Genomic DNA, 27,746 nt, shown 5'->3' with positions numbered 1-27,746 from the left:
TCATAGGCCAGGAAAGGAAATTGTCTTTGACACTAGAATCTTGTTCTCGCTTTACAACAGTTGAGTTCAAGTGTAGTTTGACTAACCTACCCACAGTGCTCCTGCTAAGGTAAATTATGAGATCCGACAGGCCGTGTGATTGCTTTTGGTGTTTCTAGAAATCAGTCATAAATTGATGATTAGCTTCTTGATTTTAAGAACGTGGAGTTCGGGGAGGTGTTAGTTTTGTTTTTGTGTTTAGTGTAGTTGTTGCTGTTTATCTTAGTGGAAATAGGAGTCACATTTGCAGATTTCATTTTTTTACTGCATGCTGAAATGCAGTATTTGGGATGTGGGGGGAAACCGGAGTACCCGGAGAAAACCCACGCAAGACAGGGGAGGACAGACCTGGGGTCGAACCCATGGCCCCAAAACTGTGAGGCTGCCGGGCTGGCCTGGTATATTGATTTATCTAAAAAAAATATTAACAATCATGTTGACTGCAAGTCAAGTGTGGATGCTTCCACCTTTTTTAATGTAACACTAGATTTTCTGAAAGTATTTAATTTTGGGTCTTGAGATGGTCTAGTGTCCCCCACTACTGGTTTGACTAGTATAGTAGTCCAATAATTCAATAAATTTCTGTGTTATTGCTATTAACTTTTTGTCTGGAGCCTCTTTTTTTCCCAATCTGCCAGGAAGACACATTTTTTTTAATGCTTTTGCATTTCCAGAGTGGCTGATTTTCCATAGCTTCTCAAGAGTGAATGACAATAGCAGATAGGATGCACTGCTATAAGGATTTACTCAACTTTCTTAGCTTGGGCATGTTCCTGGCAGGAATATTGCATTTGTACCACCACAGGAAAATCCAAAAATGCTATGGCCGCCACATGGCATCCACAAACACCAAGATGCTACCTGCTCGCCTGACTTGGTTCATCCAAGAGTTACCCGCTTTTCTAGTCCCATTACTTCTGATGCTCACATCACACAAACCTTACAGTTTGGGAAAGATGCTACTGCTAGGAACTTTTTGTCTACACTATTTTCACAGGTAAGACATGTTTACACCTACTAATGACTGCATGTTTGCTTTGAATCTGCAATGCTAATTTGGGGATTTTTTTCTTACTAGAACATTCATCTATTCCCTCCTGGTCAGAGGACAACCTTATCCACTGAGCGTCATGCTGGGAGCAGTTATCTCTTGTTCCGTGAATGGATTCTTGCAGGGACACTACCTGCTGCATTGTGCTAAAATTGAGGAGTGGAAAACTTTTGGCTGCCTCCGAATTGGTACGATAAACAAGCTCTTTTATTTTCTATGCATCCCTTACATATACTACACATGATCTTTGAAATATAACTTGAAAATGATATTGTTGGTGCTGGTTAGATGAACATGGTTGCTTCACAAATGTAATGATTTTACATTACGTATCAATCGACTACAACACTTAAATTAAAGACCAGGCTCAACAACCTTCCAACTTTTCTATTAGATTTAATTATTATTATTTAATGAATTAACTTATTGACAGCTTCTGACAGTGATAGGCATCCTATTTGCTTTGGTTGCAATCAAACGAAAGAAAATCGGCCACCCATTTTGTTCCTATTTCTACTGATTACAGTATTTTTAATAAATTGCCTAGTATATTTTTTTTCAAACAAGGAATAACTTATACAAATGTCTTATAGGCTTATTCCTATTTTACATTGGAATGGCAATCAACATACACAGTGATATGTGTCTCCGTAAGTTGAGGGAAAAAGGAGAAGTAAATTACAAAGTTCCCAAAGGTAAGAAAAAGTTACTTACTTACATCTTGTTTTTGTATAGAATCACTTGTTTTCATTTTTTTCCCTGCAGGAGGCCTTTTTGAATATATATCTGCTCCAAATTATTTTGGAGAGATTCTTGAGTGGTTTGGCTATGCCATTGCCACTTGGAGCATTCCATCACTCTCTTTTGCGGTGTTTGCTACATGCTTCATTGGACCCAGAGCCATTCATCATCACAGGTGACAAATTCTAGCACAACAGGCACATGTTACCACATATGTAACGGTGGATCGTAATTGGTTGTCACATTTTTTTACTCTCATGAATAATCATTAATTACCAGGCAGTTTAATTTCTTGGCTTGGATTTGACCTTTTTGTTTTTCATTTTTTTAAGGTTTAACAAAGAGACATTCATTTTTTCTTTTTCTTTTTTTAAAGGTTTTACAAGAGGACATTCAAGCACTACCCTAAGTCTCGAAAGGCATTGATCCCATTTTTCCTTTGAGAAAACATCAACATATTTTTTCATTACTGTTTCATTTTTAAGCTTCAGCTTCTGCTCAAAAAGTGTCTGCTTCCTTTCCTGTAAACATTTGAAAAAATGACATCGGAATTTAGTGTTTACTTTTTACTGCCGGCGAGTTCTGTGTGTAATTTTCTGGCTCGGCCCTGGGATGAACTTGCGTTTGCATAAGAACAATATTAACGCTTTATATTGTCTTTTGTAACCAATTGAAGTGCTCACAAAGAACCCTTAACAATTTGGTTTAGTTCGCATCTTTTATTAAATATTTTACATCAAGGAGAACGTTTACAGTTTCTACCGCCACTTGAAAAGCATTTAGTTTTGCAGTGAAAGAGTCAAGCACACTCGCATTTCCAGACGACGACGTGGGAGAGAAGATCGGACGGTTAGTGTTCAAGAAACACCGCTTGTTAGTGTGGCTATTCTCTATCAGTCCACAGCCACACCTGCTCGTGTCCTCTTGCATGGCATCTTTGGGAAGAGTCCAGTGGTGAGCAGCCATCAGGTCAACGAGAGAATCCCCACTATCATGCTGTAGTGCTGCAGCCACCGACTCGAGAGAACTACAAAAAGCCTCCACACCAAGCAGATACTCCGTTTGCGAGTAGCCTAGCACTGAGGCACATTCAGCAGTGTCACACTAGGATTAGAATAAAAGCATTTAAGTGGATTATAAAGCAGTAACAAATAGACTAAATATGTTTTGCGCTTACTTTGTGTCTGAGGTACGCTGCTAAATGGGTCTCGGTGCATCCACCTCCAAGTAATGCAAACGATTCCCTCAGGGTAAGTCGTAATACGTGTTCTGTCTTCTGCCAGGCCACCTATCATGTTCACAGAGAAAAACAATTATTATCCACTTACAATATGTTTCAATCCAACCATACCTTCAATTCATTTAACATTGTCTCATTTCTGTGGCAGAGGACAGCAGTGCAAATGATGGACTCCTCAGCAGGATATAGATGCAACATCATCTTGGATCCAATCTGTCTACATTTGACATTTCCCACTTTTCCATAGGCATTTAGAGGGATTGTGGTATGTAGCGTTGCCACGGTCAGGGCCCCTGTATAGATTGAAAAAAGACATGCTGAATAAGGACACACAGAATGATGGAGTGCATGGTACAGATCCAATTCACATGTGGATACCTGTGAGTTGAATAAGAGGCTGCATATAGTTGATCCCTACTCTCTCCACAACTAAAATACCCTGATTCCTTAAGAAGTGCTGAAGAACTGGATGGATGACCTTCTGGCAAACAAAAAGCTTCACGTTATCTCGCATCGCCTGTTTGCCAATCTCAAGAAGAACATCCAGGATCTGAGAGTCCATGTCGGTACCATGTAGGACTTCAAGCTGTCCATCTCCTATTTCAGAAAGATCTCCCGCAAGGGATGTACTGAACAACAACACACGCAGGGGGCAAGACGGGGGGATTGTAACCTCCAAACCAGAAGGAATGTCAATTAATAATCCTGGAAATACTGCAGAGTCCCTCACAGAAAGGCCTTCAATAGACACAATTACTGTCGTTCCCAGGGTTACTACACCACTGTTGGACGGCACTGAGAGTAAAAAGGCCTCAACTGCCATCTTGCTGATGTGAAGTGCTTCACAGTCTTTTATCATCACAGCTGGTTTGCTGCAGATAATACTGCGAGCCAACGTGATCAGGTTTTGGGAAGAGCAAAAGTCGAGTTGTACTTTACAACCACATTCTTCTTGATGGAGGTATTTGGTGCACATGCGCAACAGGTGTTTATTCATTCTTATCGCCCTGTTTCCCCTCAAACCAATTTTCTTGATTTGTTCAATGAGAGTCACACAAAGAATACCAGCAAACAGGCCGCAGTCGTTAAAACGAGAAATGTGCCCGCGAATGGAGGTTAAAATCAGATTTAGAATTGGCGTCGTTGAATAAATGGCTGGAAGTAACACTGATGATGTTGATGTGGTCACCACTTGCCCTCCGATGTTGTTGTGGATGCTTTTCAGTCGACCCAGAGGACCATAACACGATCTAAGAAGCTGACCCAAAAAGGAAAGCTTATTCAAAATGTCGTTGTTTTCCAGTGGTAGATCCGTGCAAAGCGCTGGTGATTTCTTAACGAGTCGAGACATCGTATTTGGGGAATGTTTTCTTGAGCGCTAATTACGGGACGCGCAAGTTTGTTCAGGAGAGCTATTGGCGGGTGTGCCTGATCATAATTAACACTTTAGTTGAAAAACGTCACTGACACAGGTAAATAAATCAAAGTATTAATAGAATATAATCCATTTGTTAAATTAAACACAGTGCTGAGAAGACTAGGATAACAACTAATTACTTAGATAAACTCTTTTCGGAAATATAGGAAAGGCTTCTATTCGGAGTACTCGTTTCCATGGCAGTTTTGGACGCCTGGGGTCCTGCTGGTCCGACTTGTCCAGCAGTCGCATGGTGAAAATAATTTATATTTGTTACTGTTAAAATAAATTTCACGTGAAAACTAAACTTTTATTGAAATTAGAAACACACAAAAATTGTCCAGTTTTGCGATCTTTGCTGTGAGCGAATTTAAGTTGGTTAACATTAATATGACGTCATCTTCAGCGGACGAACCAGTGAGCAGATATTCAAAACGGCTGGCGGAAGCAAAAATCAACGTGTTTTGCTGTAAGTTCCTGCATTTGTGATTATTTATCTTAAATGTATTATTCTCCTAATAAGTATGAAAAAGGACACACTTTTACGAAATAGGATGTGTTTGGATCAGCTAATAATATTGTACTATTAACTCTCAGGTTAAACCTCTGGACTCCACGCCAATTTAAGTTGGTTCACATTAATATGACGTCATCTTCAGCGGACGAACCAGTCAACAGAAATTCACAAAAGCTGGCGGAAGCAAAGAGCAACGTGTTTTGCTGTAAGTTCCTGTATTTGTGATTCTTTATCTTAAATGTATTATTACACCTCATAAGTATGAAAAAGGACACACTTTTACGAAATAGGATGTTTTCGGATCAGCTAATAATATTGTACTATTAACTTTCAGGTTAAACCTCTGTACTCCACCGGTTGCATGGCGCCTGTTAAATTTGTAATTAAGGTAAGTTGGTCGTTTCTTTTCTGATCCAAAGTTTTTGTATTTTTTTTTTAAAGCATATTGATTAATATTGTGAAAAGTTTTAGTATATTTCATAATATAACCCAATATAATAAAATATATGGTACTTTTAATGCCACAGCATGAAAAACGTTTCAATTTCGGTTGGTCCCAGAGTGATGATGTATGGATGTGCGACGTTTCCCTTTACAGACCACTAGAGAGTGCCAAATTGCAACTATTACTATTAGCAAGATATTAGTTTTAACATTTGAGATCTTTCAAAATTTGTAAAAATATGTTGTCATTATTGCTTATTGAATATGAAAATGTGTATTAAGATATAGAAATTATTGACTAGCTACATTCTCTCTTTATCAAATGTGTAATTTTTTCCCTACTTTGGGTAATTATCTCTAAATAATCAAATTGATTCACTCATGCAACAATTCTCATTGTTCAATTGACCGAATGTGTCACACGTATAATACTCAAGCCCCAAAGTCTGTTTCAGTACCAAAGTAGGGCCCTTACTGCAAAAAAACAACAACGGGCAAAACACATTATAGTAGCAGCCTTTTGCCACTAGAGGGAGGTACATATACACGTTTAGCAGTCTTGCCAATAAAGCCTGATGGTTTTGTTTCTCCAATTTGAGATCCTGGATAACTAAATGTTTAAGACTGAGGAATTTGTTAACGTCTATGCAATTTTGCATCAACATTGGAGCAAATGTCAAATACGTTTGGCTCCCGGAGTCTATTTTAACTTGAATGTCATTTCGTACAAGCCGGAAACACTTATTGGGGAAAGAAAAAATAATGTTGCTGTTCATCCTCAGTCTGATTCTCTGTCACTATAATGCACCTCAGATGTTTTTGTTAAGTCCAGACAAAGCTGGTGATCTTGCTTTTGTTGATTTTTCATTTATTGCGAGTTTTGAACAAGGGCTTCAGACTTTTTTTGCACTAATCTCCACATCCTCCGCCATTCCATGTGTGCCCTGTTGACCAGATATTGAATTGGACTCCCCCCTTATTTGTTTCATATGCATGCCTGCATAAAGGCCACCCCCCACCATCAGTTGGTTGTGGGAGAGTCAAATGCTCGAGGTTCATGGCGGGTTCCTTCCCACTGGGCACATAATGACACAGTTTTGTTATTCTGCCTGAGAAAATGCTCCGCGCTTCAACCGCACTCAACCAACTAACCACAAACAAGCATGTAAGAAGGGGATCGGGCTAAACAATAGCATTCAAGGCACTTCATCTGGCTCTTCTTTCACAAACCCAACACGACTGTCACCGTCGTTTTAATGGGTGGATCAACTTCTCGGACAACATTTTTCCATGGAAACGTTATATTTTGGAATGCATGTAAGTCACATGCCCACTGCCGTTTTGCGCCTATAGTAAAAGCATTTCCCCTTCATGTTCTCTGATTCATTTTTACTAGGCTGTTCACCAGTGTGTTTTACGGCCGTTTTTCCCCCTCATCTGCAGAACTAAAGGGGGAGCACTTTCTTATAGGCACAGAACATTAAGTCAGCCACCACTACATAGACCTCCCGAACGGGGGCCTTCAGGCAAAAATACAGATCTACCCCAAGTGCTGGCTGCCAGAACATTACCCCTCTAGAATGTAGCAATCTGCCTTTTATTAGGACAATGCACCGCTGACATCTAAACATCTGATGTAGTAAGCGGTGGCATAAAACCCAGTTGATGTTTTTTTTTTTTGAAGTAGAAAAGGTTTGAGGAACCGCAGAACATTTTCACGTCAGGGGTTTATGCACTGTTTAGTGTTGTTGTCACTCTGTAGATGAGCCCATGTGGGACCACACATCATGTGTCTGTACACTATCAGGGCAAACATTTGGACGTTTTTATACTGGATTGAGGAGGTGACATTGGTTATATAAAAAAAAGAAAAGAATTTAGCACCAGCCTACAGTGTACGTCATTTAGTTTTCATGAAGAAACCAAACACCTCATTGCCAGAAATTTGTATCCATAAATTTCTGTAGGCAGCGTCTGCCTGCCTTTTGTTTGCCTGTTTCCTGGAGATATTCTTGCCCGTTCTTGCTGTTCGAATTCCACTCTTGGGTTGTGTCTGCTTTTTATTGTCAAAAAAAGGCAACACGTGTGCTATAATATTCACCTGTACGAAGCGTCCATTGCACACTAACACGCACGTGCCTCATTATCCATAGCAGTAATAATTCTGGCTGCCACAAATGCAGATTATTTTGTTAGTCGACAAATTAGTTCATTTCTAAATCGTGTTTTTTTTTTTACTATAGCTTTTTGAGAATATTTTCAGGTTTTATATTTTGTTTCTTTATCTAAAAAAATCATTGGAATAAAAAAATTAAGTAATAGAAAAACATTTACATTTTTGTTCATATTTTTTTTCATGTGAAAAAATTAATAGGAAAACATTCACATCTTTGGTTCATATTTTTTTTCATATGAAAAAATTAAGTAATAGAAAAACATTCACATTTTTGCTTCATATTTTTTTCTTAAATAAGTAATATGAATATGATATTCACAGTTGTCTTGTTTTTTTTAAATATATTGTAACATTTTCATATTAAAAAAATGACAATACTGATGTCAACAATGTAGATAAGTTGTCGATTAGTCCAGCCTTAGTAATAATAATACATTCTTGAGCCTTGTATCCGTCTGTTTTGAAAATTGGAGTGCAGATGATTGTTTGTTTTGTTTTTTTTATTTTCCAAGGGGGAAACCCAGGTGACTCACAGAGAGCGTTAAAAATGAGTCAAAATAAAGCCTGAAGAAAACTTGTCACACCCACCAATCTAGCGCGCTCCCCCGGGATTGTTTGCAGGCCACAAAAAAAAAAGAAAGAATGTCCGAAAAAGGGAGCGATGCAAGTTATGGCGAATGAGACCACATCTGCTGCCCCTTCTCATCTAATGTAAACATCTGTGGCTGGTTAGTGTTAGCCTCTGAGCTAAGTGCAGTCTGAGAAGGTCTGGCTCTTATATGCCGCGATAGCGGAGGCAAAGGGCAGCGAGGTGGGGAGGCGGGTTGAAGTCGCTCGTAGTGTTCGGGCCCCGTGCCCGAATCGGACTGAGGGATAAAAAAAAAAAAAGTAGAGGGTTTTTTTGGGTTGAACTGAAAGTGATATAGAACAGAGCCCCGAAACAGAAGGGAACCATCAGCGGCTTCGTGACAGGAATTGTTTATTTATGAGCAGAAAATATGATGGAGTTGTTTTGATTCTTGTTTTGCCTGCGGTGAACAGTGGGGAGCTTTTGTTAGAGATATTTCTGTTGTCTTTGTTGTCCTTTTTAACCAGACCATGGTTACAAGATTGGCAGCAGGGAGAATTAGGATAGAGAGTTTTAGCTTGGCCTGCAGGAAGACGCACTCCCATTCATGTGCATTGTGTCAGCACACAAAAGATGGCACAACAAAGGATTTGGTATTAAGTAGCGTTCCCCCGCTTCTTATTCAGCCTTCAGACTATGTCCATAATGGTAAAAAAAGGCAGGCCCGTGTAAGACAGAGAACAAAGTAGTGCCGCCTCTCTTTACTATGCATGAAAAGAGTAACTTCCTGTCCAACTTGCTCTCTCTCAAAGCTTGCTTTTCAACAAGTGAATCCCTCTCAGCCTTCAAATTGTCTCATAAAGAAAAAAATGTTATATAGAATTTGAATGAATCAGGAATTTGTCGGGTGTAATGAAATGATTGATTGAAAGAAAATGCCTGAGATGGCCTCTTTTCAAATTTGAGCTAAGTTTAACAAGCATTTTGAAATATCCTGGCTTCTTTACGGTTCTTTTGTGCATTTACTTAACCTTTTATGAGGCATTTTACTATATATGGTCAACAACAAAAAAATCAAATCATGAAAAAAGGGACTGAAAATCGATCACCCTCTATTAATTCAAATGTATTGGATATCATTCGCCATCATTGGCAACCAATGAGTTAATCTTGTCACTGAAACTGAATTTCTGTGCATCCGCTGAAAACCTTTGCTCGGTAAATTAATAGTTTTCTCATTAGTCTGATTGCATTAGTTTACATTCCAGCGCCCCCAGAAAAGAAATCACATGCTGTTTTTAAGTGAAGGTCGACTGATGCTTATCACGACAGCCGCATTTCCACCATGTCTTGTTTGCTTTTTTTTAATACAATAAGTCATTTTGTATAATGTTTGCTTGATATCTGGCCAAGTAAAAGATTCAATCAGGAGCTTAGAAATAACTTAAGGCTATTCACCCAGTTATGTCTTCCCAAACCGTGTCTTTTCCCCCCTCAAAATCTCTACTGCTTCCCCTAAGATATTGATCAAATTCACCTTGTGTTCTTCCTTAGAGCTCATATTAGCGTGTTTAAATTGAAGCCATGCATCTAATATAGATCTTGTGATTCCTGGTAGGAAATAGGTGCAGCTCTTTGCGTGAGTGAGTAAACCAACACAGATGTACAACATTCAATCCAGTGTCATAAGAGTCACTACAATAAATGCATACATAAATAAATGCCCAAAGGGCTGAAATGTTAAAGGCTAGATACTCAAGCGAACTGAGATGGTGTCAAATGCAACTCAAGAAGCCACCGTGGAACCCCACTTGTCTTTGTGTCAGTTTTGATGGACAAGGTCTGACCCTCTGTTGCTAGGTTTTCCCACGCACTCGTAATTGTTGGAGGCAGTCAGCTAAGACCACCAGTCAAGCGTGGACTGCTGAGAGACAAAGAGCACTGGGTGGAAAGAAAGAATACTGATCTGCAGATACTGATAGACAGCGTGTGGAGGTTTTAACACTAGATTGGAATGCTTTGTGATCGCTTGATGACTATTCCTGGGTCAAAATGTTCTGAGGACAGATAGAGGCAATGCAAAAAAATTCTCTTGGGGGGGAAAAATACTTTGGGCGTGAATCGGCGGACAAATTGTCAGGCTGGCAGGACTGTTAGCGTTGTTCTCGTAACTTGCTTTGTGAACCAGATTTATTATTTTATGCAGACCACTAGACCTGCCAGGTTCGTGATCGACTTCGGTACTATCATTTAGAGATTGGGATTCTCTGCCAAAGTACATTGTGAGACCAAACCGTTTCTAATATGAATGATATCATTTGAAGCAGGAAATTATTGGAACCTTGAGGAAAAGGCAGTCACATTTAGTTTGGACAGTCTATTGAGTTTAACCAGACACATGCAGGGTTTGGTGTTGGCTAGTGCCCACAGTTTTGGGATTTTACCCCGTTATTTTCAGCACTCACGTCATTCTTAATACAAGGCCTTGGGAACATCCCCTAGGACTGGGTTATTAAGTTTAGTCATTCAGTGTGTAACTTCAATTCACTGGGTTTGCTTAAGTCGAAACAAGTCTTTGTTTATCCTATTTTATCTTCTGTTTGTACACAGCAGATTCTAGTTCTCCCCGAGAAAGCCGAAATCTGTTTTTCCTTGTTTGATGCTCTTTTTTTTTTGCGTATCACAGTTATGAGCAGTGATTTTTGCTACTCTGGTTTATGTCGTGGGTGGTCTCAGTCCTTGGCTAGCTTATCCAGGGAGAGGCGAGGTTCACACGGGACAACTAGTCAGTTGCCATCTGCAGCGGGCAGATTTTGCACTCTTGTGTAAAACCATAATCGGGGGAGTTTGAGAAAGATGTAACGGCAAGGTAACTAGCCGCGTCGGTTCTGGCCTGCTCGTCTTTCTTAGTTTATTGTCATGGACACAATGATGTAGAATGCACTCTGAATTCATGTTTTTTAGTAGCTCTTTGGAGACCTCAACATGTCCCTTTTTTAGATAGTGATGCTCAACATTTTCTGAGCCAAAACACCCAAGATTGTCTAAAAAAAAACAACCAAAAAGCAAAACGGGAGCAAATATTTTAGGCTCTTAGGAGGGGAAAAAAAAGAATGGCAAGCAGCACTATAATTGGCGTTTAAAGTTTAGCCCAGAGATGGCCAGAGAGAAAAAGAGCTATGAGGGGACTGCATTGAAAGGCCCGGGGGTGATGTTGGAGTACACAGGGGGTCGTTTGTGGTTTGTTTCGCTGTCAATCACTCACACTCTGATTCCTTTTGTTGTGGTCCAGCTCAATGCCTCACAGCAACCTGTGGCTATCCTTGCCCTTTGTGTTACAGTGTGGGAACTTTGCCGTGCTGGTGGATCTTTACGTCCTGCCCCTGGGTAGCCAAGAGGACGCCAGCTGGTTCGCTACAAGCCACATCGAGGTAAAGACACAATAAGAAGGACGCCCTTCTCGGGATTCAGCGTATGAGTGAATATATATATAGCCTCGGTACGACTCGAGGCCTTAAAAATATAAACAAAAACTGCAGAGTTGTCTCGTAATGTAAAATAACTTTGGGTGTTTTAGTGGTTGTCCACCGCGACAAGTGCAATGATAACATCCAGTCTAATGAAATGTTTGTTGGTTTTGTAGGAAGTAACAACTCTGATTCGTGATTATGTGGACCTAAGACTTCAGCAGTACATGGAGTCCCTTGAAAAAGGAAGACAGCCAAAACAGAAAAAGCAGCTAGCACCGGCTTCAGCTCTTATTGTGAAAGGTAATCATTTAATGACATTGGTCAAATACATTTTTTAAAATTGTTTTATTCCCATGCGAGTGTTTTAGTTTGACAACCGTCACAGAAACCAATATAGACAAATGATTACGTGAGGGTGTGCACTGATGCACGGTATGGTATTTCTCTGGAAGATACCGTCAAGTTTGATTTACGTTTATATTTATTGGCGTCAGTTGCCAACCACCACATAAACAAGTAGAGCTGTACATTTGATCTACTACCTTCAGAGGATCCAACCAATTTCTCACAGCTGCATGTCAAACTGCATATTGGGTTTTCACAGGTAGCAGTTAAGGGCAGTTTCACTGAACTCACTCAGCAAGCCAACACCATTTGTGAGAGTGGGATTATAGTGCAGCCAGCCTCATAAAGTTTCTCTGTGGCCACAGCACAGCCTCTCTTGCTACTTTATTACTCAGGCTTTTTTCACCTCTAAATATGAAAGTATATGGCAAACTCGAATGAGGATTTTAGTAGAAATTTTATTTTTGGTCATTTAAGAAAGAAACAAACGGATTTTGCTTTTGAGAATTTAACGACACAGTTTAAAGTTCTGTTCTTGCCTTATGGCAAATATTCTGGTGGAAAGGGATATCAGTATTTATGGTGGAACATTGATTCAGTAATTCTTGGTAGTCAATCAGTGTAACGGAATCAGTTGGATTTCCTTCCTGCTCTATGCCAACATACATTCTATCCATTAAATAGTCAACAGCACGCTGATTTTCATATGCTCAAGTCACTTTGGTTTAGCCCTCCAGAACTATAATGAATCTAAAGGACAGTGCTCATGAGTCGACAAGTTGCAGTATACCTCCCTCCGGGAAAGGTGTGAACAGAAGCACAGTGTAAGGTTACCGAAACTCATATCTCTCATGACTGACTAGAAGGACACCATGATGATTATAGGCTGTGTACAGTAGCTTACGTGACAAGAGAAGACAGCGTAAAAATGATAAAGCTTCTTTTAGCTCTAGTAGAAAGAATGCATTATGGAAGCTAATTTCTTGAAGATTTTTCAGGCATTATGATCAATGTTGTTTGGTTCGCAGTACGTCAGCTAACCTGAGTCAGAGAGGAAGAGACGGAATATCTTATTTGGGTAGATGCCAACGTAGAATCGATACCCCTTTGATTCCCAGAAACAGGATTCCATGAATGAACAAACATTCTAAGCACAGATTCCACTAAATTTCCTTTAAGCTTAATTAGATTGGGCCTAATTCTTTGGCAAGCATGGCCTCCTTTTTTGGACAGTTTTGTTGGAAATGGCATACAGGTGAAAAATCGATGACCAATTTCATTCCATGTTTGGGATGTTCTCTTTTCCTTTTCTCTTAAAACTTGCTGTCGGAGTAGGCAACTAAATTGTGTGCGATGAGATCCTTTCCACGAATTGGAAAAGCATTAGCCTTCTTTTTTTATCAGGCTACTTGACCCCATGATTAGCTCATAGTGATGTGATTTATTTATGTTTTTAGAGAGATGAACAGGGGGAGCTTTTCCCACCAAAAGGCTTGGCTCTCTGCAAGCACAATGGACATGTAAGACTCTTAAAAGGCATAGAAAAACGAGACCCCGGGAGAGGCCGGGCGATCTACTCGGTGCACCGTAGAGCGCAATATTTCAATGAGAGATTTCACATTAAAAATGTGCGTATGACTGGATCTCTGTGCCGTAAGCATTACTGTTCCGATATCTGATATGATACATGAGGAAGGATGTTAGTGATTATTAACTGTGACGGCAAAGGGTTCACAGGCAGCCTCGTGCAGATACCAGAGTTCCACGTCCATTTTACACATTTTTACATGAGTAACGTGAGCTTTGGTAAAAGAAAGTTTCCACAAATATCCAACTTGCCAAGAAGGATTTTGTGCACCATTTCAATACAAGCTCTGTTTGTACATGTAACTTTGTCTTTGAGAACTGTCCTAGTGGATGCGACTAGACTCTTGGTGGTACTTAGAGAAGAGTTGATTTCAGCCCATGGCAGAGCTGGGTACTTCTTCCTCTTCCTGCACAGGTGCCAGGGCTTAGGACACCTGCCAGTCTCTTTCCTCGTGGTCACTACAAGCTAGAAAGGCATTTTCCCAGGCTCGCCAGATGAATGGTCACTAATAGCCGTGGGAGAGGGCTTTGCGAGTGCTGCACAGTGTACCACTGACTCCTCTTGGCAGCCCTATGAAGGGGGCTTAAGGCAGCCTGACCATGGTCATTGTAGGAAAAGCACAAGTGTTGTTGGATTTCTTTACGTCTGAAAAATGTGTTACAAATGAGCATCTCGCCCTCACTGAAGAGCCGACGTGTCGTTATCCTTTGATGCCGTACGATTCGGTCAAGCCACATTTTTTTTTCTTTGTTTGGGTTCAGTTTTGTAAAGAAATGAGACTCAGCTCTTCTGGATCCTTTTTTTGTTTTTCCCTTTGCCACCACACTGACTTGCTATTTATGTGAGTGGCTGCAATGTGAGGGACTGATCTGTAAATAGAGAGGCATGCCACTGGCTGTTTTACCTGCCCTGCTCTATGTTACTGGGCGCATGGCAGTTTGGGATTAAGGGAAGGTTGAAACAGAGACCTGTGACAGGAACAAAGGAATTCCAAGGCCCGGGCTTAAAATGGATCTTGGTCAGCGTAGGCGCTGCAGCAAGCGTTCCTTCCCTTCTTCCTGCTCACCCTCCTGTCTCTGGCCCCTGCTGGGCAACCCTCTTCCTCACAATACTATGTGGTTTTGATGTGGCTCTTTAAACCCGTCTGAATGGGCGCTGTCTTTCTAATAGGAAGGTCTGACTCCACTCCCCTGTGAAAATTCAGATGCACCATTCACTTTTTTGGGGGAGCTTGGACTTTTCCCCCTAGTCAGAATTTCCAAGTTACCCTCACGTTCTTACCTGAAAATTTCTCACAGCTTTTTTAATTTGTTTTTTTTTCTAAGTAACCTTGTCCTGCGGGTCAGCTGCAGTCTCTTAGCACATAACCACAATCCCTAGCATAGCTGTCACACTACACTCTTTTCCCATATAATTAGGGCCTGAGCCTTAGCACGAATCACATTCATGTGACCGGTCACCACAAACTATCTGGGAAGTACTGCACACGCTGTCTTGAACTAAAGTTAAGTGTTTTCTTGTTTTCCTTCTCTGTCCGTTACTAAAAGTCTGGAGAAATATCTCTTTGTCATGTGCTCCCTGCAGCCCTGTGACTTTGTTTTTGGACAGGTGTCACTTTGGGACAGCACGCTTTGCGCAAAGAAAAACAATAAGAACCAGCTCATACGGATATTCACGGATGTTATTCAAACCGTTTTTTGTTCCTCTGTTCTTTGCAAAGACTTGAGATTGAGATAATATTGAGATCGGGCCCAGTGATCAGCCATTTAATCGGCCATTTGGATATGCAGATGCCAAATAGTTTAGCAGATTTTGAACAGACCAATGCCGATAGACATATCTATCATTTTTCAAGTGGTTGCTAGCTTAATGCTAAGATATGATGGTTGTCGCTGTTTTATAAAAACTGACAGCTTGTAAACAACACAAAAAAAGAAAATCTTAAAGAATCACTATCGGACGAAATTAGGGGATCGGGATCCTTTTTTAAAATCTTGGTTGCCTGGCCCTATTCTAATTATAATCACTTCAACTTTGAAAAACCTCGAAACCTAAGTATATCTACGATATAAACTCTTGTTACCCAAACCTAGCGTGTAAAATTAGCAAAATTGTTTCATGCTACTTTGCTCATATGCTCCATTATGGGCTGGCCTCCGCCACCATGCTGGGGCGTATTTTGTAACTGCGTCTATGGGGTCACCCAAATGTTAAATTGAGCGCTCATGTGCAAATATTGATTCAGGTGGTCGTTGTACAGGATGATAAGGCAGAGTGCTCTGCTACAGAGGGTGATGTCCTTCCAGGAAAGCCCCCACTTACATGTGGGTAACTTCCTCATGTTCTCTCATCCTTCCCTCTGTCGTTTCTCACTCGTTGTAAGCTCCAACTCTCCACCCGTACTTCAGGACTGAGGGAGGGGGTCCACTTCAAAGCTGCTGTGTCAAAAGAGCAGGATTCTTAGGCACTAATGTCTGACGGTCTCGCTGGCTCAATTCCTATACATAAGGAGTCGCCACGGTTTTGTTTTCCCAATATGAAATCGTGTGTGGATTTGAGTGGTTTCCTATAGAGAGAAAAAACTCACACAAATCCAATACGTGCTCTGACACTACCTTGTAGCTTCTTTGCTTCTTTTCCATAGGATATTTCTTCCAGAAATGATGGCCATTTTACTAAATCCGCTTCATTTAGATGACTTTTATAATGTTTGTCAACCAGATGACACTCAACACCCACATTCACTTTAGGTAAAAGAAACTTATACGGCTAGATCAAAGTACAATACAGCGAAAGCACCATGCCAGTTTCTGCCTAGCACCCACATTGCTGTTGCCATCATCTCAATGTTTATGGCTGTGTTGATCTTAAAATAATGTTTGGACAGACGCACCGCATTGGTGGTGCAATTGTATCTTGCCGCATTGCAAAATATTCATGCTGTTTGACCCTCCCTAATTTGCCAACAGTCACTAGTGCAGGAGGACAAATACTGCTATTTAAAGGGTGCTTGCTATGTAGATCATAAGATGTGTGTAAAAAAGCAGAAGGCAAACAGGCAACTGAAAAGAACCTTTCGAAGAAGAAAAAAAACCTCACCTAGTGTTTAGATTGTCCTGTAATTGCACAGAATGGGTTGTTTCTGCAACAAGATCTGTCAGGAAGGAAGGTTGTGACACAATGGGATGACTATGTTCAAATTTATCAGGATATATTTGATGCAAATGAAGTTTGATCCCATCGCATGTCCTTGATGGAGCTGTGTCCTTTCTCTCATGTCCATCTTATTATATTGCCCTAATCAGTCTATTTGCCTGGGTTTGTTGGCTTTCCTTTCCTTTCATTGTTTTTCAAGGAAGTGGTGAAAGCTCTAAGGATGTGTGCTCTTGGTTGTACAGCATATGCACTCCAAGTGCAGTTTTCAAACCTTGGCACTAACGATCGCTCTCTATTTGGCCTGTGGTATGTTACACCATGACAGAAATACCACATTTCTCAAAACATGGAAAAATGTCTTGCTTATAGTTTAATTAAGCCAGCATAATATTGTTATGCACAGGGTTTCAGAAAAATGAAACAACGCTGTCATTTCCTGATTCATTTACAAAAGCAATGTTAAAGTTGACGCTTTGTAGTTTTATATTCTACTCCAGTTGCCACAGAATGGGACCTCACATTGTCAGTAGGAGGTACCAGAATAATGTCTGTGGGAGGGAAATATGAATGCAAGCTTTGCATGAGAGAACCCAGGCAGAGAGCCAAGAGCAACTCTGAGATGTGCACAACGTTATGAAGTTAGAAACAGCTGATGTGTCGGGCCACGGTGTTTCAACGGTTCCCAACTCTGTGTCCAGTCGTCCTCGTCAAGCTTGTCCTGGGAATTGGCAAACTCAACCCACCAGGGAACGTGATGAGAAGAGTTGTAGAACTAAACATAAAACGCGTGGATTAATTTAAAGCTTCTCCACACATAGGAAGCCACGAACTTGCAAAGAAAACCTGCTTATCAAACATTCCTATTGCCTTCATGGGTAAAACTACTATAAATTCATCAGACTTCCGCCTCACAAATGGACAAAGACTGATGATAGCTTCCTTAGAGGTTTAGCAGAAACCGCCAAAGTTAAATAGCATTTACATTTATATTATGGGAATCTGTGGCATTTATTTTGCGCTATTTCATTTTGCCATTTCTGGGAAAAAGAATCCAAAGCTGTCATTCTGTCATGTTTGAAAATCGACTTTTCTACTATTTTGGACACTGACATTGCTATTGTTATTCCATAATTTCTATTTAGTGGTTAATGTACAGAAGACAAAAAATAAATCACAGCGCTGTTCTTATGTTTACCTCTCCAAACCACCCAGATTGCGAGTCTGTCTATCATTTAAATAGCGCTTTCCATCCATCTTTCAGTTGACGTGCTACATCACTGTCATCACATCTCAAAAGACACATAGATTGCAATTATTTTTTTCCTGCCATGTTTTCAAAAATTTAGGGGGGAATTTCATCTCAATTGAGCGAAAAAAGTCGTTCTGCCTATGGACCTTGAAATATCGTAACTCTCAACTGAGCTGTCCAAATTGAGTTTGCTTCTAGGCGTAAATCGTACCAAAAGCTTTGAAGGGATCAGAAACATTCCACTAAGCAATACTTTGACATGCTTTAGGCTGTCACATTGGAGAAAAAAAACATTGACGGCAATTTTTCTTTTCTGTGTGGTGAGGGTTTTTATTATTGTGTTTTTATCAATGTCTTCTATCACTAAAAAGCTATGGGAAATATTAGGTGAATTTGTAAAGTAAGGACATTTTGCAATTTAACTCAATCATTATATGAGAAGAAAATAATTTGGATGAAAGAATGTACATATAGTGCTGTTGTTCTTTTTTAAGTGCAATTGGCAAGGAAACAATATATTAATTATTGGTCATTAATAAAATGTACCGGGTGGGAATGTCAATGTTGATTTTTGTTGTTGTTGTGTGTAAAACACAAGCTACTTTGAGACGGGCCCCAAACTCGTAAGTGAAAAAAAGCCGTTTTATCACTATACTATACACTTAACCATAAACCTGTGGCGGTTTTGTAGTATGTGATCTGTGTAATTGCACACAATTACCCAAAGAACAACAAGATTTCCTTCTCTTTTTTTGTAAATGATAATTATAGGTTTTGTACTGCACTTGAGCTCAAGTGACAGAGAAACAATAAATATTCTAACATGTATCTTTATTCTTTGGTTGGCTGTTGTGTTAAACAGTTTTAGGCTGAATATCTCAATGGCCATTTTTGGATAGTGGATTAGTAGTTTTTTTCCCCTTACACTGAAAGTTTATCTTAATTGTATTTCATGGCTGGGGGAAAGAAAATGTCCTGCTTTATTTTTTTTCTAAACACACTGCTATTAATTTGAAGAGAACTCTACATCACTGGGAAAAAAAAAACAATCTTAACTTACTCAAGCACTTAGACTTTTCAATTAAATGAGCTAATTTACTTTGCTATCGAGAACTGTCGAACAGCTTACAAAGACGACGGAATAGCATATTAGCTGGACCCGTGCTTTTAGTCAACAAATTCCTACCAGATTAGGCAACATGCCATTGTGTCAACCCAGTGCATCCTGCATACCATGAGGAACATTCCATTAAAGTAGCGTTGAGGCCTTGGAAAAGGTTTCTTAGCCCCTATCTCCTGCTGATGTAAATTTTCTATTACAACAAAAGTTTTCAGCAATAGTATAAATGTGAAAACCCTTCTCTGTCAGGATCAAAAAAAGCGTTTTTTATGGTCAGTCTTCGCGAAATAAGGCTGAATATGGTTTGACTTACAAAAAGCGATTGCAATCAAATCACAAAGTAGCTATTATAGATGATATATTGCACCCAGGTCATATACTCATTTTGACCTTAAGCATGAAGAGTGGAGGGGGAAAATGGGGAATCTTGCATACCTTCCTTTAGTCAATGATTTGTTGAGTTTCAATGGATGGAGCATTCATCCATTTATTCATGTTTCCTACTGCTTTTGTCATTCAGTCTGTCGGTCAAGCAGTCCTCTCCATTCATCCGCAGATAATCTACCAAGTGCCTCACATTTTCCATACCTACTCCTGTTCAATGAAATCATCCGGCTTTATTTCACCAGGACCCTTTGTGTTCATTGCAATTGTTTTCTTTCTCTTTCAGGAAAATATTTTAACCTAGTCGCCAATTTTCTCAAACGCCACGTCAACCTTCGATGTATCGTCAAGCAGCACCATGGCGGTACGTGACCTTTATGTTTGTAATATCCACTAAATCCGAATCAGACATTTTAGTGTCTTGAGATTCAGATTCATTTCCCACAGTAAAACCAAGTCATTTTTTGCTCTATGTTTATGTTTCTCCACCTAACTTACTTTTATGTCATATCTTTACCTGCTCTGGTTGTCATGGGGAAATTGCAGACATTTAGCGTTTCCCGCGAGTCCGTGAAACGAGGAAATGTGGCCCATGTAGTTTCCGTGACCCTTATGTACCTTTTCATGGGACCAACACAGTTCCCTTCCTGTCAATAAAGTTAATATCTGATCCCTCAGGGAAAGGATGTTCAGAAACTGCTCAACTACTACACGCTAACATTCTGACTTTCTCAGTCAGTCTCCTTCAAATCAAATTCTTAAGTCTTCTGCAGCTTTGGGTGGTCTAATTGGCCCGGAATGATAAACATGGATTAAACAACCATAAAAGAATGAAACGACATCAAAATTAATTATCTTCGATGAAGCAAACAGGAACAAATTTAATCCAGTGGTGGTAAAACAATATTGTTTGAAATGATGGAAAGCAAGCCTTTGAAGAGTTAATATTTTCATGCTTATGAAATTTAGCAGCTCTGGACGTACTCTGTCAGTTTCCATTTATTCTGAGGGAAAGTAACTGGTATTGGCTTGTCCCTATCAACATCATTCCGTTTGTCTGACATGGATTCATGATTAAAGCTGTGACCGCAAAATCAACTATTATGTTACTACTTTGCTTGTCTGCAGACTTGCGTGTGTTTCCTGAACGCTGCGTTGTGTGTGTGAGCCGTCCAGAGGATGCCACAGCACACTATGCAAAACCAAGCTCAACCGCAGTGAGTGTTGTTTATACTATATTTCCTCTTCCAGGCGCCTGGCAGAATATCCTGCAAAGAAAAAAAATGGTTGCTCTCACTTTATATATGGCGGTCTTAAAGGGGGTTAATGTTGACAGAGTCATGGTCAGACTGATTGTTTGGGTAAAGTAGGACTTCTGCCAATCATCTTTATTTTTTTAAACCCCTAATTTGAACCTTACTAGGCAGAGTAAGGTTGAAATGAATTTAATTCAATTATTCTCGGAAGAAACAAATTTGTATCCATGAAATAGTGTCAAGCAAGGAGTAAATCTTCAATTCATAATATCAGATTACTTAAAAGGGCAACACTTCTTTTTCTGTTTGTTTTTTATCTTTAATTTCATGTTTAGTGCGTTGGTCAAGGGTTTAAAGAGGAGTTTTGATGCATAGATATCTTAGTTCGATGTGCTGATCCCTAGAAGGTCTTAAATGTATGGTCTCTAAGTCAAAAGCCAAATCAAAACACAGGAAAAAAAACATGAAATTGGCCTGGGAATAAATTACCATACCCAAAAGCCATGACATAATGTTCTATTGGGGGAGTTGCCGCAATCAAAGGATCTCTGAAACGGGAAACTTCTACGCCAGTTGATTGGTATTATTTTGCCAATTTTCTTGTAAACAAACATTTGAAACATGCTTTCTTGAGACTTCAGTTTTAACTCCTTCCTTAGATAGCGCAATGGATGAGGATTTAGATAAAGGCACATCAAAGCAATGCAGTGCAGTATTTTTTTTCTGAGCAGAGTACTTGAGTGTTTTGATCTCTGTGTGTTGGGGCTTTATCCCGTTTGACTCTAGATTACTTACCAATATTCGAAGGCTGAAACCAATTTAACTTCCTCCATATTGTGACAGTAATATATTACATGTACCCACTGCTCAGGCAAAAATGTTGGTGGCCTCGTATCAAACAAAAGAATAACTCACAATGGAGACTGAAATTGCAAGAATGCTTATTGACATGCCACAAAACGTCTGGGAAAGTGTTGTTCTGAAAGACTTGACAAAATGGGAACATTTTGGCAAGTCACATGAGCTTCATGTTTACAGACACAAAAATGGTTAGAAAAAATTCTTTGAGTTACTTTTGTCTGGATCAAATTCTTACACTAAGGCAGGGGAACTAATTCAGGAATAAATTTGTACACCGTAATAGCTAATGGTCAGACCCCCCTAAGAACTGTCATAATCCTTAGCAAGATACAGAATCTGGAGAATTTATATACAAGTGAAATGTAATCTGGATTTAAAATACTATTTTCCAATAGGTCGATAAAAAACTTCATTTGGTTTGTGTTCATGCTGCAAACGACATGTTACACTTTAGCCAGTATCCTACTCTCCTCAAGTTCTTTCTTGTCCATTCATATTGGGGAAAACAGTCATCTACCCAGTGCTCATTTGATCCTAACATCCCTTGTGTATTCTGAGAATTGCTGGTGTAGCTTCTCACCTTGGCACCCACATCAAGGACTTCCATTTCTCCTGTTACAATACATGACCAACGGCCTGCTGCTTTCTAGGAGTTTTTTTCCCCTGTTTTTTCCCTTTGAAACATCTCTGCACTCTCTGCAGTTTGGCTCTCAATGAAAGCGCCAATTGTAACATATTTAGCGGAGTTCAATCATCAGCGAAAGGTTGAGTGTATAACCAACTTTTCCAGTTCAAGGAAACAGCGCTGTTGATGGCATTTCCCTCAGGATGTGGTTCATACAGTACTTACAGTGGGATTGGCTGATGGGAGTCTTGTGGTGGACCTCGTACTCTACTAACCTCTAACGTGGCTGGGGAAAGAAAAACCCAAACAGTTGTTTGCATCACACGGGCTGTTCTTTCGGATATCTTTTCTCAGTTTGAGATTCATGCAAATTGTAAACAACTCAGGGACATTCAGACTTCTTTTCAATTCTTGTCCGAGCCGCTATTATATTGATGATGATAATCCAAATATCGTCATTATCTTTAAGTATTGAAAAATCCGACTAATGCTAGAAGAAAACTAGAGCAGACTTCTTTATAATCAGCCAAATTCAAATTCTATCTCTCACATGACCCAAAATGTATTCACTCAATTTTCTCAGCATATCACCAACCCTGCAAATTTGAATGTTATAGGCTAATCCTTTATTACAAAATTCCTTTTCTGACCTTTGTGACCTTTGACCTCATTACCCCAAAATGTGGTCAGCTCTTCCGGTTCATATTACGAAAGATATCCTGCAAGTTTAATAACCATCCCTTTATTCCTTCTTGAATTATCTTCACCACAAACAAACGGACATATTGATCTGATACGCATATATGTTTCACCTGGTGCCGGAGATAATTACATTTTTATTGGCTAAAATTAGACAAAGTATGGTAGCGAGATGACTGAAATGTGACAATGACCAATAAGCATTCTCATCCTATAGACTCCAATTAAGATCGAAGCCAGAACAGTTGTGATGGATTTGCAGACCGTGAGATGGATTTTTGGCAATTTCAATGTCTTGAGTAAAAGCCTATCTTTGTCATATTCACCTAAAAGTAGTCCACGAGTGCAGTTATTGGGGCACGCGAGATACCGTTTGTTGAGAGTTTCGCTTGACCGTTCACCACGCAAATGTTGTTTAAAGAGTTGCTCCTATGGTGAACCTATCAGTGAGTCAGCACCAGCAATGGGTAGGGCAGCATGGGAAGGAAGAGCAAGTGTTTAGGATCGTAGCCGTTGTTTTGGAGTCTGGCGCAGAGTGGGCAGTGGAGGTGAGTGGCGTGCTGGGCTGCAGAACTTTGGATCAAAGGGAGAGCAGATGTGTTTCCAGTCCCCCCTACCTACTTCTGTTGCGCTCTGGACAGGCTTTTGTGTTTACTCATCACCTCAGCACGCCTCAGTTGTTCCCGTTTCACAACAGCCAGCGCCGCGACTTTCCCAAGGGACCGGCACATGCGATTTTCTCCACCTGGGCCGGGCCCGGGGAGGGATGGATGACACGTGGTTGCGTCCCGTTTCATGTCGCTGCCTAGATTGTTTTGCCTAACGTGGGCGCATACTGGTCGGCTTACGTTAATCCGTACAGTAGGGGCGTAGCCACAAATCTCGCTGTTTAAGGGATAAGACCCGTCTCTACTTTTCGGCAAGTCCGTGCACGCCGTGCATGTTCGTGGACTTTGCTGTTGCGGAGATGCGGTGAGCTTAGACAAACAGGGCATTCTTCTTGGGTCAGACTCTTTTCTTTGCGGGAGACTTTCTAAAGCTGCTGTGTTTTGTGCCAATTCAAGCCTTTTTAATCTAGGCTTGCTATGCATTTGAACCCAAAGCAATAACTTAATTTTTCAAAACTCCAATTGTATTAGGGATTCAAACATTTCATTTTGTTTGAATCATCATTGGCCTGCAGGTCTGCTCATTTGACAGGCTCCAGTTTTTCTCCTTGCCTGCTTTATATCATCTTCATCAAAGATTTTGAGCTCCAAGTTTTAGTTTTTGTTTGAATTCGCAAGCCTAAGGCCTGATAAGAACCCCAGTGAATGCAATTGAAGCAACATTCTTGGTCATAAATGCTGTGTTGTTTTTGACACATGCATGACATAGCTTTTGTTTTTCCCTCACTTCTCCAATTGCTCCAAAGCGTAATTCCCAAACACCCCTGCTGAGGAACACTTTTTGTTTTGGCTGTCCTGCATCGCTCCTCTCTCTTTCTCAATATATATCCAATATCTCTTTTTCCTTCCTCTCTCTCACTCTTTGAAGATGCATTGACAGGAACAGAGAGGAGTTCAAATGTTCTCAGAGAACCTCCCATTGGCTTCTTGTTGATTTTTCTTTCAAGTGTATTTTTTAGCGCCGCTTATTCATAGCCAACAGACGAAATCCCAAATCGCGGCATTCATTGCTGGGCAATTGACTGCACCCACTCCTTTCTCATAATTATCATTGTGTTGGGTGGACATTGTTTTATGTGGCTCATTGTGCCCTATTCAAAGGCAATTAAAATCCATTATATATCATAACGGTCTGAAAAGACTGCTGTTTAATCTCAATATGTTCTGTTTTTTTTTTTTACCACAACATTGTGTTTGTGGAGGCCCAATGATCCGATTCAAGAAAAAGAACAGCACCATATAATCCTTTTTCGAACAATGCCCTCAAGCTCGCGTATGCAAGTCTTCCTTCTTGACATGGAACTGTCATAAATCATTTTCCTCGGTGCGTTTGTCGACCGTTGCCAAGCCATAGCTGGCCACATTGACTTTACTAACCACTTTAGAAAATAGCAATGTAAAATGTTATTTTAACCTATGTGTTTAATATAGGCTTAATATACTTGGTCATTTTTTAACAAAAAAAGGTTTAGTATACATGGTAATTTTTCCATGAAAAAAGCCTTACTATACATGGTAATTTTTTAAGAAAAAAAATCCTTTCTATACATGGTCATCTCTTTTTTAAAGAAAAAAGCCTTAGTATACATGGTCGTTTTTTTAGAGTAAAAAAACTTTACTATACAATGTATGTAAAGTTTTTTTACTCTAAAAAATGACCATGTATAGTATACATGGTCATTTTTTAGAAAAATAGTCATTTTTTAAAGGAAAGAAAGCCTTTCTATATATGGTATTTTTTTAAGGAAAACAAGCCTTACTATACAATGACCATGTATACTAAGACTTTTTTCTTTTAAAAAAATGACTGTGTATAGTCAGGCTTTTTTCTTTTTAGAAATGACCATTTATAGTTAGGCTTTTTTCTTTAAAAAACGACATAGTATAGTAAGGCTTTCTTTCTTAAAAAACGACCATGTACAGTAAGGCTTTTTTCTTAAAAAGCGACCTTGTGGAGTAAGGCTATTTTCTTGAAATAACGACACGGTATAGGAAAGCTTTTTTCTTAAAAAGTACGACCTTGTAAGAGTAAGGCTATTTTCTTAAAAACGACATAGTATAGTAAAGCTATTTTTCTTAAAAAACAACACAGTATATTAAGGCTTTTTTTCTTAAAAAACAGCATAGAATAGTAAGGCTTTAAAAAAAATGACATAGTCAGCCTTTTTTATTTAAAAAAAAAAAAAAAAGACATAGTATTAGTAAGGCTTTTTTCTTCTAGTTGTTGCTGTGGTCCAGTGGCAAAAACATTGGGTCAGAATCTGAGGTGGGAACAAGTTCAAATCAGTAGTGAGTTCAAATCCACCACTGGCATCTTTAAAATCATTTTCCAATGTTATTAGGGTAATAGAGAGGAGAAATATAACTTCCAATCATTTGCTTTCAGTTGTTGCTGTGGTCAAGTGGAAAAAATATTGGTTCAGAACTTGAGGTGGGAGTCAGGAATGAGATCAATTCCACTCTTTGCAATTCTCAAATTATTTATTGAGGTAATGAAAAGGATAAATATAACTTCCAATCAACTCATTTCAGAAGTCACTGTGGTCCAGTGGCAAAGACAATGGTTCAGAACTTCTGGGTGGACACAAGTTCAAATCAGGAGTGAGTTCAATTCCACTCTTTGCAATTCTCAAATTGTTTATTGAGGTAGTGAAAAGGATAGATATAACTTCCAATCAACTTATTTCAGAAGTCACTGTGGTCCAGTGGCAAATACATTGGGTCAGAACTTCAGGTGGACTCAAGTTCAAATCAGGAGTGAGTTCAATTCCACTCTTTGCAATTCTCAAATTGTTTATTGAGGTAGTGAAAAGGATAGATATAACTTCCAATCAACTCATTTCAGAAGTCACTGTGGTCCAGTGGCAAATACATTGGGTCATAACTTCAGGTGGACTCAAGTTCAAATCAGGAGTGAGTTCAATTCCACTCTTTGCAATTCTCAAATTGTTTATTTGGTAAAGAAAAGGATAAATATAACTTCCAACCATGTATAGGCGGGCCGCCTCGTGGTGTAGTGGGTAAGTCACCTGCCTGCGACGTGGGTGTCGAGGGTTCACGTCCCGGTGTCGCCAGTCAACGACTGTATGGTGTCGGCAGTCGGCCGAAGGCCGACTGTCGAACACCACCAGGAACCCCCCCCCCCCAACTGTCTTCCGGTCAGCCGAAGGCTGACCGGAACATAATTGTTTTGCTGAAAAAAATGACTAAGTCTTTATTTTAATGAAAAAAGGATTACCCATTTACTGAACTACATAGTGTCATGATCAGTCAAACGAGAGCAGGATTCGAACCCCAGTCTCCCACACGGCAGTCAAATCCACTAAATTGAGTTCTGACCCATTGTCCTTGCCACTGGACCACAGGGACTTCTGAAATGAAATGATTGGAAGTTATATTTATCCTTTTCATTACCTCAATAAACAATTTAAGAATTGCAAAGAGTGGAATTGAACTCACTCTTGATTCCCACCTCAAGTTCTGAACCAATGTTTTTGCCACTGGACCACAGCAACAACTAGAAGGAGAAGTCAGATTTATTCTCCAACTCTCTTAGCCTTACTATACTATGTCGTTTTTTTTAAGAAAAAATAAGCCTTACTATACTATGTCGTATTTTAAGAAAAAAAGCCTTACTATACTATGTCATATTTTAAGAAAAGAAGCCTTACTATACTATGTTGTTTTTTAACGAAAAAAAGCCTTATGTCATTTTTTAGGGGAAAAAGCCTTACTATACTATGTCGTTTTTTTTAAAAGAAAAAAAACCTGACTATACTATGTCGTTTTTTAGGGAAAAAAAGCCTTACTATACTATGTTATTTTTTAGGGAAAAAAAGCCTTACTATACTATGTCATTTTTTAGGAAAAAAAGCCTTACTATACTATGTCGTTTTTTAGGAAAAAAAACCTAACTATACTATGTCATTTTTTAAGGGAAAAAAGCCTTACTATACTTTGTCGTTTTTTTAGGGAAAAAAGCCTTACAATACTATGTCGTTTTTTTTAAAGAAAAAAAGCCTTACTATACTACGTTGTTTTTTGGGGAAAAAGCCTTACTATACTATGTCGTTTTTTAGGAAAAAAAGCCTTACTTTACTATGTCGTTTTTTAGGGAAAAAAAGCCTTACTG

The 27,746-nt window shown here is 39.5% G+C and overlaps 3 protein-coding genes across 4 annotated transcripts in view; 2 read left to right on the top strand and 1 right to left on the bottom strand.

The window, feature by feature from the left end:
* The first annotated feature begins 746 nt into the window (after window positions 1-746).
* On the top strand, window positions 747-2,283 carry LOC144084431 (3-oxo-5-alpha-steroid 4-dehydrogenase 2-like). Its single transcript, XM_077612856.1, has 5 exons — window positions 747-1,036; window positions 1,118-1,278; window positions 1,684-1,785; window positions 1,856-2,006; window positions 2,208-2,283. The coding sequence occupies exons 1-5, from the start codon at window positions 747-749 to the stop codon at window positions 2,272-2,274; spliced, it is 771 nt and encodes a 256-aa protein (XP_077468982.1). The 3' UTR covers window positions 2,275-2,283.
* Window positions 2,284-2,512: 229 nt separating this feature from the next.
* Window positions 2,513-4,496, bottom strand: mkks (MKKS centrosomal shuttling protein). The gene is made up of 4 exons (XM_077612857.1): window positions 3,450-4,496; window positions 3,183-3,364; window positions 3,009-3,119; window positions 2,513-2,935 (listed from the first exon to the last, which is right to left on the bottom strand). Exons 1-4 carry the CDS (start codon window positions 4,420-4,422, stop codon window positions 2,537-2,539), a joined length of 1,665 nt encoding a protein of 554 aa, XP_077468983.1. The 5' UTR covers window positions 4,423-4,496; the 3' UTR covers window positions 2,513-2,536.
* The window catches only part of slx4ip (SLX4 interacting protein), a 31,132-nt gene continuing 6,761 nt past the window's right edge, over window positions 3,376-27,746 (top strand). Inside the window, exons 1-6 of one of the 2 annotated variants that reach the window (XM_077612854.1) lie at window positions 3,376-4,957; window positions 5,340-5,393; window positions 11,535-11,624; window positions 11,837-11,963; window positions 19,792-19,869; window positions 20,634-20,722. In XM_077612854.1, the coding sequence (XP_077468980.1) occupies window positions 5,367-5,393; window positions 11,535-11,624; window positions 11,837-11,963; window positions 19,792-19,869; window positions 20,634-20,722 (411 nt within the window). In that variant the 5' untranslated portion in view covers window positions 3,376-4,957; window positions 5,340-5,366. Of the gene's footprint in view, window positions 4,958-5,091; window positions 5,211-5,339; window positions 5,394-11,534; window positions 11,625-11,836; window positions 11,964-19,791; window positions 19,870-20,633; window positions 20,723-27,746 lie in introns of those variants that run through there. The other variant, XM_077612853.1, reaches the window with a different exon arrangement.

Source organism: Stigmatopora argus, chromosome 11 (genome assembly GCF_051989625.1).
Source record: "Stigmatopora argus isolate UIUO_Sarg chromosome 11, RoL_Sarg_1.0, whole genome shotgun sequence".
NCBI lineage: Eukaryota > Metazoa > Chordata > Actinopteri > Syngnathiformes > Syngnathidae > Stigmatopora > Stigmatopora argus.
Note: the sequence above shows the minus strand (reverse complement) of the source record. Positions and strands in the feature narration are given on the sequence as shown.